The sequence below is a fragment of the Paroedura picta genome, chromosome 8 (assembly GCF_049243985.1).
Source record: "Paroedura picta isolate Pp20150507F chromosome 8, Ppicta_v3.0, whole genome shotgun sequence".
In the NCBI taxonomy this organism is placed as follows: domain Eukaryota; kingdom Metazoa; phylum Chordata; class Lepidosauria; order Squamata; family Gekkonidae; genus Paroedura; species Paroedura picta.
The window spans coordinates 60,877,112-60,895,640 of record NC_135376.1 but is presented as its reverse complement, the minus strand read 5'-3'; the positions used below and the strand labels follow the sequence as shown (position 1 = coordinate 60,895,640).

General features: G+C 43.9%; 1 protein-coding gene across 8 annotated transcripts in view; it reads left to right on the top strand.

The window, feature by feature from the left end:
* CTBP2 (C-terminal binding protein 2) overlaps positions 1-18,529 on the top strand; it is a 240,759-nt gene that overhangs the window by 197,074 nt on the left and 25,156 nt on the right. For all 8 annotated transcript variants that reach the window (XR_013233629.1, XM_077350054.1, XM_077350058.1 and 5 more), the window contains one exon: positions 12,097-12,241. Coding sequence is in view for 7 of the 8 variants with exons in the window: in XM_077350054.1 (XP_077206169.1) it covers positions 12,097-12,241 (145 nt within the window). In the remaining variant the exon portion in view is untranslated. The remainder of the gene's footprint in view (positions 1-12,096; positions 12,242-18,529) is intronic.

Sequence of the window (18,529 nt, the reverse complement as noted above, 5' to 3'; positions counted from 1 at the left end):
TTCAAGTGTTTAGAGACCCTCTTTCTTTACCAGGCAGAAACAAAAATTTCTTGGACAATGTGTACAAGAATGCTATCGGGCTATCTTGTTCTTTATTTGGTGGTATGTGGGGGTGTTTGCAAAACAGTGCTCAGACTCTCTGAGGATTCTAACTTCTCAGTTTGATAGGCTTTTGTCAAATGTAGGCTTCCTCAGAATGTAGGCTTCCTCAAAATAACTTGTACCAGTTATTCCTCCTGATGGGGAGAGACTCCTTTAAAGTGTGCATCAGGTGCTTTTAAACAATGAGTTTCTTTTTACCAACTTTCACAAGGAAGCAGATTTGGAAGGACCTTTTAAGATGGTGAGTCTGGCATTTTTGTACCTGGGTTGGCTTAAATAGGGGAGAGGGGTTGTTTAAGCTCTCTTGGTTCTCATAGCTGTCGATGGATATGTGTAGAGTTTGGATTCCTGACGCCAGCCAGAGTTTCTCATATGGCAACAGACTAGGCATATTTGATAGGAAGACAAGAATCATCAATCTTCCCGTTTCAGAAATTGACTAATCTTGTTAAATAGGCTTTAAAAATAGGTAGGTAAGAGGAAGAAGCTTAACGCATACAATCTGCCTGGTACAGGTGCAGGGCTCCTTGCTTACAATGTATTTGCAAACAGCTGTCAGTGACTAACAGCATGTGTTCATAGAGAACAGATTTAGCTAGTCTGTCCCGATTGATTTTCTTAAACGATACAGAATCAATGGATGAAAGCAAAGGAATTAATGTATGAAAGCAGATCAAATGTACTTGGATTTCATCTAAACATTACATAACAGTCTCCCAGGAACTTTGTGAGCCTTGCTCAGCTAGGGAACCCTGTTGGTTAGATTGGAAAGTGGTAAAAATAATTGAAATGGAGCTTTGTTATAAATGCCAAAATAGAGAGTGTGATGCTAGTTTATGAGCTAAACTAGATGATGCATACCAATGTGAGGAACATTCCCCCAACTGCCTTGTTAACAGAAAGCAATTTCAAGAGGGAGCCATAAGGAGGGCAAAAGTGACAGCAGGTAAAGGCATTTTAACCCTTTGGGTTAAAATATATCGAGTATTATCTTATTTGGCCCAAGATCAATGAATCAACAGGGCAGCTTATATCATGTATGTCATATATAACAGTGGTCCCCAACTTTTATGAGGCTGGGGAACGGCAGGGCATCGGGCCGCGCCTGCGGGAACCACGCCCGCGCGGGCCACGCCCACGCATCGGGCCGCACCCGCGGGCCGTGCCCGCGCATCGGGCTGCGTGGGCGCGGCCCGGCCCTGATTTCCTCTCCCCGCCCTCCCGCAGTAAGAAGCTTCCCGGGCCGCAAGCTTGCGGCCTGGGAAGTTTTTTACTGCGGAGGGGCGGGGAGAGGGAGCCGCGGCCCGGCGCCATGGCCTTCGTGGCCCGGCACCGGGCCGCGGCCCGCAGGTTGGGGACCACTAATACATTATAAAATCACAAAACCATATTAAAACTTTAAAAGCTCTGATTTTGTCCACTTAGTTGATCCACTTCTTCCTGTAATGTTAGCAGCAGGAATGCCTGGAGCTGAATGTGGGGAGGCCCCTAGATTTTATTGGCTGTTCTAGCTGGTGACTTGTTCTGGGAGAAGAGCACTGCTTTACAGACCCTGAAGAACTTAAATAGTTCCATCAGGGACCAGGGCTCAGTTGGCAGCTCATTCCACCAGGTTGGGGCCACAGCTGAGAAGGCCCTGGTTGCGGCCAGATACACATCTTTCAGGCTGGGGACCACCATCAGGTTGGCATTTGATGATATTAATGTCCTTCTGGGGGCATACTGGAAGAGACGGTCCCTTAGATGCACAGGGCCAGGACTGTGTATGTAAGTGGAACAAAAAACATGCCCATTTTTTACTTTTTGCAAGAGTTATTACTGAATACAGCTATTAGATGGAGCTTGAAAACTTCAGAGGATGGGGACCTGTGATGCAAACAAAATGAACAGCTTGTTCATTCATTACTACTTGGAGAGATATTCATTGCTATTTGTACAGTTCCATTTGTTTGTAGTTCTATAGAACATAAAATTTCATACCAGCAAAATTTGTATCCAAATCTCACCTCTATTTGGCTGTTTCTAGTTCCCATGGTTGCTGAGGGGAAAATAGATCTGCTTACTGTTTTCTAAGCCCCTGCAACTAGTGAACATTGAGAGAAACCCAGAATTCTAGAAGGCCTGTTCTGTGCCTTTCCCAAGCCAGCATGGTGTAGTGGCTAGGTGTGTGAACTTCTAAGCTGATGAGCCAGGTGTGATTCCCCGCTCCTTCTCCACATGCAGCTAGCTGGGTGACCTTGGATTCGCCACAGCCCTGAAAGCTATTCTGACCAAGCAGTAATATCAGGGCTCTCTCAGCCTCACTTACTTTACAAGGGTGTCTGTTATGGGGAGATGAAAGGGAAGGCAATTCTAAGCCGCTTGGACAGTACTTCTGGTAGAAAAAAGCAGCATATAAAAAACAACTCTTCTTCTTCTTCTGTTTGCTGCTTCTTTGCATCATCCCTAACTGCAGCTCACTTTGTTGGGCTTGCAAGCCCCAGTTTTTCTCCATATGTATTTCACGTATAGATCTTGTTATCTGACAAATTCTGGTGAAAAATCTAGATCTTGGAAGCCTGATTGTTTGTTTTTCATTTTGCTTATGGTTTTTTGGAGGAAGCAATTGAACACTATTAACATGAATTGACAAGGACAGGTGGAAAATGGTCAGTACTGGATATTGTGTGGAAAGAGATTCTTTTGCTCAGCCAGGAAACTGAACTCTAAGTCTCCTAGAGATGAATTGGTGGAATGACAAGATCAGAATTACCTGGGTGGGAGTGACAAGCAAATCCTTAGAAGGCTTACTGTCAGTCATAGCTTGGTTTTGTCCTTAGAATGCTCACGACTTAGGGATTTATCCCTGTGTCTGGGAGGCTGCTGCAGCATCGTTTAAAATAATCACCAGTAAATAACCCGACTAGCTTTCGTGGAAAGCTGCAACCAAGACATGCAAGACTAGTATTTGCCTGAACATTTCTGTGTGCAGAAAGGCATAACTGTTGTAAAATATATAAAGCAATCATATTTTTTCTTTCTGTGTTGACACTTGGTACAGAATAATAAGAGTTAATGTATTGCTGCTCTTAGTGACTCTCTGGAAGACAGTATGAATTTGTGCTTTAGAGTGTGACTCCCACTGGGGCATGTAGGGCCTCCTGATCCCAGTCACATGAGGCCCTCTGGATGCCAGAGGCTTTGATTTTATCACTTACTCCGCCTTTTCTTATTCATTGTCTGGGAATTCCATTTTTCTTTCATCATCCGTCTTTCAAAACTAGATTACAACCATCCCCAGATGTGAATCCTTCTTCAACTTTCTCCTTTCTCGTCATTTCTTGCCAGCATCGTAATATCTGATCTGGTGGGCAGTGAGGAAGCAAAGTATGGCTCTGCAATGGCTGTCAGTCAGCTTACAAAGATGCCCGGTTCGGCGCTGAGTGAGCAACTTCTGTGAAGGAAAGCCGCTCACCCCGCCGCTCTCAGTCACTGTGGTGGGGATTCCAAGCGGTGTTTCTACTTACACAGCTTCCTTTTTCATTTGAGATGAAAGAGACATCCTGTCACGCCTGGATACTCCCTTTCCCATCATCCTGGGCAGCAGGAAATAGGCTGATCAACACTAACTGGATGAAAATTAGTTGTCCACTTCGGTTGTTTCCTTGTTTCCTACAGAGACTACGCAGACCTTGTGAGCTTCATGGATCAAACCTTTTCCACACAGTGATTGGGTCGTAGGATCTTTCTTTTCATTTGCTTTTTCCTCTTTTGTTATTTGTTTTGCTCTTTTCTATGTATATTTTAAGAAACTATCTCCTTGCTTGTCTCTCTTTCCAACTTAACCCTTTATGTCGCTCTCCACATCCTAATCCCTTGTGCTGACAACCAACACTGATATCTGCAGCCAAATTGATAGTTAGGGCTGCAATGTGCCTCTTGCAGATGACAGAGAGGGCAAGGCCCATCACCAAACCTCCTGTGCCTAACATGACCCCTTGGGAGGGCCCAGCTGAGACCTCGTATCTGAGAGGTCTAAGCCTCTGGTGGGGGATCAGTGATCATAAGCCTTGAGGGACTCAATATCTGTTAGTATTGTCTTCTTGTTCTTGAACTGGATGGAGGAATCTGTGGGCAGCTGGGTGGAGAAAAAACAAAGAGACAAAAAGCCTGCTGGAAGAGGCCTAGTGAGGTGAGTCAGTGTTCTTCACTGCTCTTCTCTCTCTTATGCCCTTCCAGTCCATCCTGGCAGACTATCCAGTTGGGTGGGATACCAGGCCCTAGTAAAACCTTTTCCTGGTCCCCCAAGATTGCATGCACTATGGTCCCCCATTTCTCCTGCATTCAGATCTTAACAGATTCATTAATAGATTCGGAAAGCGCCGAAAATAAGTCTGACAAGAAGGGGAACTACCCAGCAAGTCAGCCAATAAAATGTGTTCATACTGTAAGAGCTTCCTGCATTGCTGTACAGAGTACTAAAACTTCTGCAGATGTCTCTCCCAAAGGTATTGGGGACAAAGATGAGGTTCTCTCTCCCTTCCCTTATCATTATCTGCCTCAAAGAAGCTGAGTATTACTTTTCCATGCCCAAAGTTCTTTAAAATGGTGGTTAAAGGGCAGCTTTTTCACCCTTTAACTTGGGACTAGTAAAAAACGTGTGTCTCCCAAAAAGCATCTAGCTTGCTCAAGTTTCCAGCAGTAGATGCACCAGTGGCTAGCATGGCTTCCGAGATTGCGTTACTGAAATAAGAGGGAATAGTCAAATGTCCCCAACATAAGTAAAGCTGCACTGAATCAATCTTATAAGGCAATGGCACTGTGAATATAAGAAGTAGCAGCTACCTTACTAATGGCATAAGATATATGATTTTGGAAAATGATGAAAGCGTTCCCAGATCTGAGTAAGAAACTGTCTGTGAGCAGGGGAAAAAAGGTCAATTGTATTTGGTAGTTAGGACCCAATGAAGCTCTCTGTGCGAACCGTAGCATCTAAAGTGGTACTCTAATGTCATTTCTGGTTGAAAACTTGGATGGTAGAAGTCTTATTGACTAATGTGTCTATATGACTTCCTTGGAGGGCAAATCAGAAAATGAAATCCAATGGGAATTGCAGTGTATTCTCCAGGACAGAATATTGTAAACCAGTGTCCTCAATATACAATATTTCCAGTAATTTGGCCAATATAGCAGCAACCATTGACCAATATAACAGCAACCAAAATGGGATCTCAAGTAATTTTATCCCACTTTCCCAATCTTCATCAGTGGTTGCAAATTACAAACCTTATTCAATGTGTTAAATGTGAAAAGTATTATAATAAAATTGGCAAAGCTCACAAACTCGAAAGTAGTAAGGCATATCACTTGGGCACTGCTCCAAAGTCATGGGGAAAATTTTCATATGAACTTCATTTACAATGTTAAATCATGGAGAAGACACTACAATTGCCATTGGATTTCATTTTCTGATTGGATCTCATTTACAAGAAATCCATGGTGTTTCTTTGCAATTACGTCTTCCTTGAAGGGCAGCTTTTCAGTGACTATCTCAGTGAAATAATCATTGAAACTAAAGACAAGAAGAAACCATGACCACATTTGGGGGAAATCAGATGACAGACACTCTAAAGGTTATGGGTCTCAATCCTTTCACACAACAGAACCTTGCCAAGGATTTATGGTGAATCAAAATATCATCCTGGGAAAAGTCCTGCCAAAATTACAGGGCCAACAACAGATCAGATTTTTCAGGATAGTCACTAAAATCTGTTGCAGAGGCTCTACAGAGAGATTTTCTAAATCAATTGACATGTTCCAGTCTTCGGTCCACATTGATGCTCCCTCAGTTTCACCTTTGGAGATCTACCGTATTTGCCGGCATATGAGACGACTGGGCGTATAAGACGACCTCCAACATTTCCACTCAAAATATAGAGTTTGTTACATAACATTACAGTACTATGGGCTACTATGGGCAGCTATGTCTATTCCAACTGAAGTGCATCCGGCGTATAGGACGACCCCCCCCACTTGGAGGCATGTTTTTCAGGGGGGAAAAGTAGTCTTATATGCCAGCAAATACTGTACATTTTCAGTTCAAAGCCATGCCCTGAAGACTAGACTCTGTGCTCAGATATTCAGATAAATAATGTTTCCCATAGTAGTGTACTTGCAGACCGAATGAACCCCCATACACCCATTGCTTAATGATCTGCTAATCCAGTCACATTCATACATGAAAGATCTACAACTGACCATTCATTAGCTTATGTATGATAGATTCAGGTATGTAGCCATGACGATCTAAAGCAGCAGAACGTTTTCCAGTGTTACCTTTAACACCAACAGAGTTTTTTTTTTCAAAGTATAAGCTTTTGTGTACATGCATACTTTGTCAGATACCGCTAGGCTTGGATTATAGGTTTCACTGTATTTGAAGTGTACATGCACATAAAATGTTAGATCTTGAATACAACTTTGTTGGTCTTAAAGGTGCCACTGGGCTCAGATTTCGTTATGTGTCATGAGTACATGATCATTTACCAGAATAGCCCCAGTTGATTCCACTGCAAACCATACAGTATCTGGGAGCAGTCATCGACTATGTTCAGTGCAAACTCTTCTTCCCTCAGTAAAGATCTCAAAAGATAATGAAAGCATTGTAAGTGCTGCAGACATCAAGAACATCAGGCCTTACGTTGTTAGCCCATTGGCAAAATTGTAGCCATCTACTTAGGGCCACGGGCAAGGACCCCATCTTGAGCAATACAATAGATTCTAGATTCTGTGATCACTCTAGAAAAACATCTTACAGAAGAAACACATCAGTGAATGTAACTCGAGTTTGTAGCATCAAGCCAGTGCAGTCCTAATGTAGTCATTACAGTTACTTCCAGCACAAAATAGAATTGTTTTTCACTTTAATTTCCAATACAAAGGATTGTAGCATAGAAAGAAAAACACGCCACTTTGCATAAGAACATTTATTTCTTTACTTCAGTTATACCTGATCTTCAACATGTTTCTTTATTTATTTTAAGCACACCCCACCATTGTCCCCTGTAGAGACCGAAAGTGACTTATATTGTTCTTTCCTTCTTTTTATCTGTCATATGACATGCTTTCTGGGTGACAATAACTCTCATGGAGGTTTTTAAGCAGAGGCTAAATGGGCATCACACAGAAATGCTATTTCTGTGAACTTAGGCAGATTGTAAGTGGGTGGACAGAAGGGATTGTGTCTGTGCTTTGCTCTTGTCGCCCTTTCTTGCAGGGAAATGCTGATTGCCACTTTGGGGTCAAAAGGTGAGTTTCCTCCAGACCAGACTAACCAGAGATTCCGGGGGCAGGAGGAGGTTGGAGAGAACACCATCTGGACATGGAATTGGGGTCACTGTGGTGGGCAGGTAGTTGTGAATTTGAACTAGATCACTCTGGAGGTGCCTTCCAACTCTATGATTCTATGGTTCTGCTTTCAAAGGATTATGGTATCACATACAGAAGTTAGAGAAGAGACAGGCTTTCTGTCAGAGATAGATGCATGGATTTCACTTGAAATATCTCACTAAATAAGGAATTTAGACCCTTGAAACAGTATTACTTTGTGCCTCAGTTTTTTCCTTCAGTCCCCTCACATTTTCTGTGAGGTATCCTCTTGTGGCACAGAGTGGCAAGCAGCAGAAATGCTGTCTGAAGCTATGTCCATGAGGTTGGGAGTTCGATCCCAGCAGCCGGCTCAAGGTTGACCATCCTTCTGAGGTCAGTAAATGAATACCCAGCTTGCTGGGGGTTAAAACGGTAATGACTGGGGAAGGTACTGGCAAACCACCTCGTATTGAGTCTGCCATGAAAACGCTGGAGGGCGTCACCCCAAGGGTCAGACATGACTCAGTGCTTGCAAAGGGGATACCTTTACCTGTAGCTCAACTGCTTATCACAGGACACCTAACATAATCCTGTCTCTCTTTCGGCATCAGAGTCCTAATTACCTCGTTCTATCTATATCTCAGCCCCATCTGAGGAATTTTTCTTCTGTTGTCTGTTTTCCCACACTCACCTTCTCCCTAACAAATCCATAGCCTCCCATTAGTTGGAAACTCCTGATTGCATACACAGCAGTGAAGCAGGGATTAGCCATGACTCATGCAGAGCAGAACTAGAAGCTGTCCATCACAGTAACTCAGCCAGCTACCAAGGTAGAGTGAGGATCTGAATCCGGGTCTCCCCAAACCGAATCCAACATTCTAACCGTGATTATACACCATGGTAGTTCTCATTTGAACAAGCATCCAGGCTTCGTTTGACACTGGTCTCTTTCTTTATGAACACCAAAAACTGCTTTGTTCTTCTGTTCATTTGGTGTCTATAGAGAAGGAATTTTCTTTGTTTTCCAGACGTACTCTTCTGCCCCTTGGCTTAGAACTTGGCTTGGGGCTTTTTATGTAGTAGCTCTCTGGAATCCATTGCTGTCTAATGCCTGGTTTTGTAGGACAGTGCAAGAGATACTGACAAAGCAGAATTTTTCTTAAACGTGTTTTTAAAGTCTTGCTGATAAAGGCCCCACTATATTCTTTTTCATGATATAAGGAGACTGAAGCCTTCATGTGGCATACGTAGGATTCCTTAAAGGTTTTGCAGCAGGACTGTTCAGTGCATGGCAAGTGCTGGCGAAAGAGCAGGGGAGGAGTTCTAATTCATTCATTAAAATAGAATCATTTGGTTGCTCAGATCTGAGAACCGTTAATCTTGGATTATAAGTTATTTTAATACAGTGGTCCAAATGTAGATGGTTCATAGCAGGAGATTTGCAACGAAACACGGAATAAACAGGACTATAAGCAATGAAAAGTGACTGAGAATTTATGGAAGAGGCTCAAGCAATCTGTACTTTCGTAAGAAGCTGTCTTCTTCTATATCTGTAGCAAGTGTCTTTGATAGATTTAAGAGCCATGGGGCATGGAATTCTAGTTGGATATTTGATGATGATGATGATGGATGATTCTTTGTCCCCCCCCCCCCCCCAATCCTTTCTGAGGTCTGGAATGCCTCACAAGAAAACTGTAGCAGCATATAAGGCACTGTCGGTATGAGGAAAAATCAGGTAAAATTGCCACTTTCTCCTTGTTCTACTGGTGACTGGATAAGCAAAAAGATGGAAGACAATTTTGCCTGATTTTATGACTTCAGAACTCCATACTATTGTGAAGGGTTTTTTTTTTTTTTGCAAGTTTCCTCTGACCTGACCATTGGAGAAGATTGGGGGGGGTAGGGGCGGGGAGGGGACACACACATAGACAGCAAGCTTCTAGCTGTCAGCTCTGCCTTTTACACATTTTCCCACTGGATCTAAGCCAGTGTGGGAAAATTTGTGCTTATCAGAAGTATGAATTTTACTTGTTCCCATGTTTGCATAGTCCTTTTCTTCTCCCTTCATCCTGTGCTCAGCATAATTGAAAGCTTCCTGGTTTCAGATCTCTTGAGCTAAACTACAGTCTCCCAAGTTATGGATAATCCGCAAATGATAACCTGTGAAATGATGACTTACGATGAAATTAAATCTAAGTCAGGAAGACTCAAATAAGGCATGTAGCAACTGCTGTACTGAAAAGGCATAATTGTTTGGGATCAGAAACTACTTTAAAATCTGTCATTAGTAGCAATCATATTTCTAGCAAAATGATAGCTAAGATTTACTTACTGGTGTTAAATTTAGACACTGTTTGTCTTTAAAAGGGCTTTGGCTTCAGAAGGCAGTAGATTTTAAAACACACACACACACCAACACATCTATTGGATAAAGTGCAACGAAGCTGGATCAAAACTGGTTTTGGGAAACCTGCATTAACTGCTGGAGGATGGAGTTTTATCAAGATGTGAGAAACCTTTTAGAAAATCTGCCTTGAAACAGAAAATTGGGTTAAAGATCCTGTATGAAAGGGACATAAGGAAATGGGAGAGATTTACGAACCAATGAAATGAAAATGGATCTCAAGGATACATTACTTCCAAAATAATCTTAGTGAATTGAGAGAACATTTGTGTAAAGTACTTTTACAGGAGTAAAATAATAGTAAGATACAGTAGTGGCCATATATAAAAATATCAGATCTATTTTGGAGGTGCGCTTTGCATTGTGTATATTGTGTTTAGAGTGTACCGAAAAATTGATATATTTTGGCAAATATGTGATTCGGTTCATTAGTTGTATAGTAACATACTTCTGTGTCCTAAATTAGCCTTATTAAAATATGTAAAAGGAGTTGTAATTTCTTCAGCTATGGAGTTTGTTTAACTTTGCTTGTAACTTTGCTACTAAAATAGTTATTGTGAAATATTGGAAGATAGCACAGTCCTCCCCCCCAAAGAAAAAGTAGATTGGTTTAATTGTTTTTGAATATAGCTTTATTAACTAAATTAACATATTACCAGAGGATACAAGTAAATAATTTGCAAAATAGAGATAAGTTTTGGAAGCAGAGGGCAATTTTTGTTACATATTAAAAAGTTTTAACATACAAAATACCAAAGCGCCTCTCACCGCGTCAGGCCGCCGGGCAGGGAGTCCCCGGCAGCCGCGCTCCGCATGGCGGCCTGACGTGGCGAGAGGCGCAAAGCGCCTCTCGCCGCATCAGACCGGGAGCAACTGCGAGCCGCGCTGCGCGTGGCTCACAGTTGCTGGGGCTGGGAATCAGAGGGACCAATCGGTCCCTCCGATTGTCTGTCCAGAGGAAGGGTCCAATCCAGACCCTTCCTCATCACGGACACATGCCGCCCCAGAACCCCTTACCCATTTATTTAGTCCGCGGCGCCCGCGGCACCGCTGGCTGTGTTTAGATGTAATTTTAAAAAATCGTTTTTGCTGTGCTGCCAAAATGCAGGCCTGTGTAACACGTGGATTTGTCTCTTCTCCACAACTGCTAAGGAATTCAGCCATAGTTTAGCATTCCAGCTTGTATGGAGGAAACAAACTCTTGGTAAAGGCTTCTGAAATCAGGAGGCATTCGGCCATGCCCTGTACATAAGAGGAATCCTCTTGACATGTTTTAACTGATAGTAGTTTCTGGGGAGGGGAGGTCACATTTCTGTTGGAGATTGGTATGGGAGGAAAGGACTTCTGTCACACATAACACTGCAACTCCCATGGCTGCATTTGAAATCTGAAAAGAACTGGGACAGCTGGTCGTGTATCTCCCAGGTAACATGTAGATTTGCTCTTAGATTACTGCTGCAAAAGTGGAGGGGGCTGGAGAAGCCCTATTAGCCGGCATCATCAGGGATTTGAGAGTGATGACCCATAATGAATGTAAATTAGCAGGTGGAAAGAGAGGGTCAAATAGTGGACAGTATTATTTAGATAAAGACTTTAGCATCATGAGTGTTAGGTGGCTACTTAAGTTGTCAACGCACCCAAAAACTTTCAGCTGGGTTGTGGCTCAGAAACAAAGCAAATACCTTGAAATCCATACATCTTTTCCTGCTCTGCCTTCTAGACAGTGTCCAGCAATTTTAAAAAAGAAAGAAAAGAGAAAGTGTCTGTGTATAGCCAAGCACTATTAATGCTACTCCGGTGATTAGCATGAAACTTCATGAATATACAGCACACTCAGATAATTCAGAATTTAGAACTGAAAAAACATCAGAGGAATGCAGGGGCAAAGCATTTGTTTGTGTTTTTTTCCCCAAAAGTGCAAGCAAATGCTTGTGCTTCATTTTGGACACTGCTGCTTTTGCATCCATTCTTTACCAGTATGCAAGCCTTGACCAAAAATGAATATTAGTGCTGGAGAGTGAAGTCTCCTACACATCTATATTGAGAGATTAGCAATATCCACTGGGCTTCTTTGGGGGCTCTCTGCGTTACTGGGACTCTCCAAGCACTCTAGCAGGTTGGACTCTATGTGCCTTGCTAGATGCTGACGTGTGACTCATCAGTGGACTGCAGCAGCTGCTGCCGGAACATATCCATCTGCTTCACTAATGTCTATGATTTCCTTCTCTTTGTGTGTGCGCTAGGTTTTAAATGAAGCCGTTGGAGCCATGATGTACCATACTATCACTCTCACCCGAGAAGACCTAGAGAAATTCAAGGCCTTACGAGTCATTGTACGGATAGGCAGTGGCTACGACAACATCGACATTAAAGCTGCGGGCGAGCTTGGTATGTTCAGATTGCATTCTAGAAGGACAAATTGGATCACCCCCCCCCCTTTTTTAAGTATAATAAATTGTTTTTGATCATCCCAGAATCATGTTTTACAGGCTGAGGGAGGAGGGTTGTTTTTAATTCTATGTAGGATCAAGGAGCTTTATTTTACTCTACATTCTACTCCCCTTTGTTTTGGCATAGATAGGTTTCCTCCATTCTAAAATATAAGTTATGTTGCCTGAATAAAACATTGTAGCATTCTGATTTGAACCTAGAGCCCCTCCTTCTTCTGTACCAGGGAATTGTCCCTCCCTCGTGTGGTATCACCTGTTGTTCACGTTGATCATGTCCTGGCATAGATAGAAGGCAAAAGAACAACCTCAGTACCCATCCACAGCTGTTTCCATATGAGTTTTGTTACAGTGTGACATTCAGGCCAGAGCAGGGGACAAGGGGAAGGGGGTGGCAGTACCCGCAACAACATTTTCTCTCAAGTTTCCATTTTCTGTTTTGCAGTGATTTTTCCCAAAACTATTTTAGTATCATCAGATCTAGCCACAGTGGTCCATCCCTTAATTACATTGAGACTGGGCTATTGCAGGGCAGTGAGGAGTGTTTGGAGGGCTGCAGCTAGAGCTCGACTGTGACAAGGCTGCTGGTCAGAGCCTACTGTGAGGAGCGTGTGACCCCAATACTACAGCAATTATATTGGCTACTGATCCACCCCTGAGCCCAATTTAAGGTGTTGGTTTGATATTTAAAATCGTAAAGTGGCTTGGGTCTGGGACATCGAAAAGACTTTCTTTTCCCATATGTTCCTTACTGGAAATTATTATCACAGGACAAGGCCCTCTTGACTGACTTGTCAATCAAAGAAGCTTGTTTAGCAGGCACACAAGAGATGGCCCTTTCATGGACGGCCCTACTGCTATGGGACAGTCTCTCCAGCCCGGCTGTCTCACTTTTAATCTTCAGGAGGCAGTTCAAGACAGTTTTATTTGGAAGTGCATTTGGTTTAAGGTTATTAGCAGTCCTGAATTGTGATTTTAAATAATGGTTTTTAAGTTAATATGTGTGTGTGTATGTGTACAGTGTTTTATATGTTCTGTAAGCGGCTTTGAGCATTGTAACGAAGAAAGGTAGCTAATAAATGTTTAAAATAAATAACGTTTCTTCTAGTTCCTCTGAGTTACTACTGTTTATCTGCAAATAAATAAAATCAGTGGCAGTGAAAGCAATTCAGAGAGTCTCTCCATCTACACATCAGAACCTTCACACAATTATTTGGGATTTCAAAGCTTCAAGAAAAAGACTGTGAAATGCTAAGAGCCCAAAAGCTGTAATTCATTTATAATATTTCAATATGTCTGCAGTGGGAAAACTAAGAAGCAGAAATTTTCAGATTTTGTACAATCAATTGTGTTTTATATGTCTGGATTCATCAGTTGTTCATTATTTTTGGGGTTCATTTTCATTGGAAAATATTCTGTCCATGTATTTATTTCATATCAGCATTCTAAATTATACCAGTTGCATTGCTGGCCCAGATAGCATGGTGTCGTGGTTAATACCAGTGGCTACTGATCTGGTGAGCCAGGTTTGATTCCCTGCTCCTCTGCATGCAACCAGCTTGGATGACCTTGGGCTTGTCATAGCCCTGTTAGGAGCTCTTCTCACAGAGCAATCCTATCTAGAGCTCTTTCAGCCCCACCTACCTTACAAGGTATCTGTTGTGGGGAGAGGAAGGGAAGGCAATTGTAAAACAGGATATAAAAACTAACTCTTCTTCTTCATAAAAAGTATGAATGGATTCAGTTGTTAACCTTAGTCAAACCTTAGTTATGCTTGTTCTGTCACAACAAACAAAGTATAGGTCAGGCTTTTTCAACCAGGGTATCATGAAATGAAAGCCTGGTATTTCTTGACGACCCTGGAAAGGTTTTCTGAATGGGTGGGAGTTATTTAATTTTTAATTTATTTTTTAAAAATGTAAATATGATATGACTGTATATGGTCATGTTAAACATTTATTGGGTAATATAACCATACTAGATTTAAAGCCCATTTCACCTTAAAATGAAATGGGCGCTAGCAGGCATATCGGGACCCCCCCCCCAACCCGCAAAGGCTCCTGCAGGGTTGTCTGTGTTGGGCAGGTAGGCAGGCAGAAGACGGGGATGGACCGGGCTGCTGGGGCAGCGTAGTGGGGGCGAACTCACCGTGTGAAGGCTCCTCGGAAGTGTTGGTCGGCGGCGGCAGCTTGAAGGAGAGGAGTGGATCGTGCAGCGGTTTTTCTTTTTGAGCCGGCAGCGTGGGGCCATTTTGTCATCGGGCCATTTTTGTCGTCGCGAAGCGCCTCTCGCCGCGTCAGACCGCTGGGCAGGGAGCTCCGGCAGCCGCGCGATGTGCGACTGTCGGGGGCTCCCTCGGGCAGTGGCCTGACGCGGCAAGAGGCGCTTCGCGCCTCTCACTGCATCAGGCCGCCGGAGAGGGAGCCCCCGGCAGGCGCGCTCCACGCGACTGCCGGGGGCTCCCTTGGCGGCGGACTGACGCGGCGAGAGGCGCAAAGCGCCTCTCGCTGCATGAAGCCGCTGGCCGAAGGAAGTCTGTGGGGGTGGCGAAGTGCGCGGCGAGGGTCGGCCGAAGGTAGGGAGTTAGCAGGCTTCTCCCGGCCGCTGGAGCGGCTCCAGTGGCCGGGAGAAGTCAGAGTTGGGCCGGTCTGTGGGTGGAAAGGAGCAGGACCGCCGCGTCTTCAATGCGGCGGCCCTGCTCCTCTCCCCGCATCGAAGTGGAGGCAATGGTGGCCAAGGAGGCAATGGGGAGGCGCGCTTTGCGCGCCTCCCCATTGCCTCCTTGGTCCAGGATTGACACTCGGAGGAGCGAATCAGGAGCTGCTTCGCGGCTCCTGATTCTCTCCTCCGAGTTTTTATCCCGGACACAGCCCGCCCTAAATCCTCCCCACCACTGCTTAGCGCTTTATTTAGTCCGTGGCGCCGCCTGCGGCGCCACGGGCGGTGTACAGATGTGGTCATGTTGACCTGCGCCCCCATGTGGCCAGTGATGGGAAAGGGAGGGGCCCCGGGTGGGCATGTACACAGCAATGCTTCCCAACCATATTCTACACAGTCACAGCACTTCTGGGGTTTCTTGAAACGTGAAGAATGTTTCAAGGGTTTCTCAATAGTAAAAAATGTGGAGAAAGGTTGGTTCAGTTTGCTGAACATAATAGCATGTCTAGCCCTTTAACAAGGAAGGCTCCTATTTCTGGATAACTACATTCACTTTCATTGTTACAGGACTGACTAATAAATAAACTAATAAAACTTGTCAGACTAAACTTTTGAGAAAACATATAGATATAATAATGATAATATAATAGTTGCCACAATATAGTCACTAACAAAATCTTAAAAGATGATACAGTAAAAGTGCTACACTCAATATGCCAGCAAATTTGGAAAACTCAACAATGGCCACAGGATTGGAAAAGGTCAGTTTACATTCCAATCCCAAAGAAGGGCAATGCCAAAGAATGTTCAAACTACCGCACCATTGCACTCATTTCTCATGCTAGCAAAGTTATGCTCAAAATCCTACAAGCTAGGCTCCAACAATATGTGGACCGAGAACTTCCAGAAGTACAGGCAGGATTTCAAAGAGGCAGAGGAACTAGAGATCAAATTGTCATCATACACTGGATCATGGAGAAAGCTAGGGAGTACCAGAAGAATGTCTACTTCTGCTTCATTGACTATGCTAAAGCCTTTGATTGTGTGGAGCACAACAAATTGTGGCAAGTTCTTAAAGAGATGGGAATACCAGAGCATCTAATTTGTCTCTTGAGAAACCTATATGCAGGTCAAGAAGCAACAGTTAGAACCGGGCATGGAATCACTGATTGGTTCAAAATTGAGAAAGGAGTTCGGCAAGGCTGTATAATGTCACCTTGTCTATTTAACTTGTATGCGGAGCACATCATGAGAAAGGTGGGATTAGAGGAGTCACAAATTGGGATCAAGATTGCAGGGAGAAATATAAACAACTTCAGATATGCAGATGATACCACTCTAATGGCAGAAAGTGAAGAGGAACTAAAGAGCCTGTTGATGCGGGTGAAGGAGGAGAGTGCAAAAGTTGGCTTGAAACTCAACATCAAGAAAACGAAGATCATGGCATCCTGCCCTCTCAATTCCTGGCAAATAGATGGGGAAGAAATTGAGACAGTGACAGATTTTATTTTCCTAGGTTCCAAGATCACTGCAGATGGGGACTGCAGCAAAGAAATTAAAAGACGCTTGCTCCTGGGGAGGAGAGCTATGGCAAATCTAGACAGCATCCTAAAAAGCAGAGACATCACCCTGCCAACAAAAGTGCGTCTAGTCAAGGCTATGGTCTTCCCAGTTGCAATGTTGGCTGCGAAAGTTGGACCATAAGGAAGGCCGAGCGTCAAAGAATTGAGGCTTTTGAACTCTGATGCTGGAGAAGACTCTTGCGAGTCCCTTGGACTGCAAGGCAAACAAACCAGTCAGTCCTAGAGGAGATCAGCCCTGACTGCTCCTTAGAAGGCCAGATCCTGAAGATGAAACTCAAATACTTTGGCCACCTCATGAGAAGGAAGGACTCCCTGGAGAAGAGCCTAATGCTGAGAGCGATTGAGGGACAAGAAGAAGGGGACGACAGAGAATGATGTGGCTGGATGGAGACACTGAAGCAGTCAGTGCAAACTTAAATGGACTCCGGGGAATGGTAGAGGACAGGAAGGCCTGGAGGATCATTGTCCATGGGGTCGCGATGGGTCAGACACGACTTCGCACCTAACAACAACAACAAAAGTCACTAATCTTGTCTCTGCAACCAGGAGTTATGAACAGCTTGATGAAAAAGTGTCCTGCCCCTTTAATAGATTATTAATGTCCAGAAACTGAAGCTTTCATGGAAGGAAGATAAACAATATCACCTGAAAATTGATATCCCATTGAGCCTTCTTGTTGTTGGCAACTTTACTTCTTCCTTTAGAACATGTGTCACCAGACTTCAGTTTCTAATCTGGTGGGCCTTAAACAACTGAGTATATATGTAATTTCCTGTTTCTGGTACTGCAGTGAAGCTTGCCATTTGTACATTTTAACAGACCAAATCTTTAGTCTCTCCAGGACTAATTATGCACGGCAGCACACACACAACACCAGGACTGGAAAAGCTCGCCGCGCTGTGTGGCAGTGGCATCAGGGAGGGCTGGAGGCACGGGACCCCACTGCACAATGGCAGGAGAGTGGCATGCCCCTATCCCACCATCATGGGAATGAGGCAACCCTCCATCGGCTCCGCAAAGCTGATGGTGGCATTTGGTGTCCCAGCGTGGACACTATAGGTTGGGAGAGGATCTTCCATTATGTACAGAGCTGGCCCGGCCTAGCCTCTGATAGTAACCACGGCACTACTGCAGCCCATCCGAGGGCCTGAGTCGGGCCAAGGTTGGGAGGGGGCCGGGATGGCATCAGCATCGTGCACAATTAGGGATTTGTTTACTCTGTTGTCAGTTGCACAGCAGCCTGAGTATCTTATTCTCCTTAAAGTGCAGCCCATCAACCATTACTGCTCCCACCAGCCACCGTTACTCTCACAGTTTGGTCAGCATTTAAGAAGCAGCTATAATGGGCATGAGCACAGCTTGTTGTCATGTTTTGCGTCCTTCTGCCTTTCTCATTCCCTTATACATTTAAAGAACATTCAGTTTTGATAGCCTTCAGTCAGACTCCTGTTTTTCTGTGGTATCTGAATGCAGGCATTTGAAAAAAATTGAGTTTGTTTCCTCTATACAAACTGGGACTCTCAGCCTTTGGAGGAAGCATCCCAATGTGTTCAGGATCCTTCATATGGCAAAGTGGAATTTGGTCAAATGCTCCCCAAACCAGGAAATTTCCAAGTGTACCTATAAAAGGGGAAAGGGATAGGATAAGGAAGAGTGGTGCGCACAAGCACAAGCTGCATTTTTGTGCCCCATGGACAAATAGAAGTTTGTCTTGAGTTAGAATGCCAATTGTAGCTAAGATGCCATCATTTTTATAACACTCCCACCCATGTGGAGTTTATATCTTCCCTTTATTGGAGTAGAAGTCTGCTTAAGAGTCATGCTTTGGGCGTAGCTAGCAGGTAGTTGTCGGCTTGAAACGGCTTCTGTATGGTGACAGCTCCATGATGTATGCCATCTTGTTACATGTATTGTTGCCCACTATGTATTTTGTCTCTGTCCTTTTGTAGGCTGCCAGCTGCATGAAACCAACTATGCCTTGGTTTTCA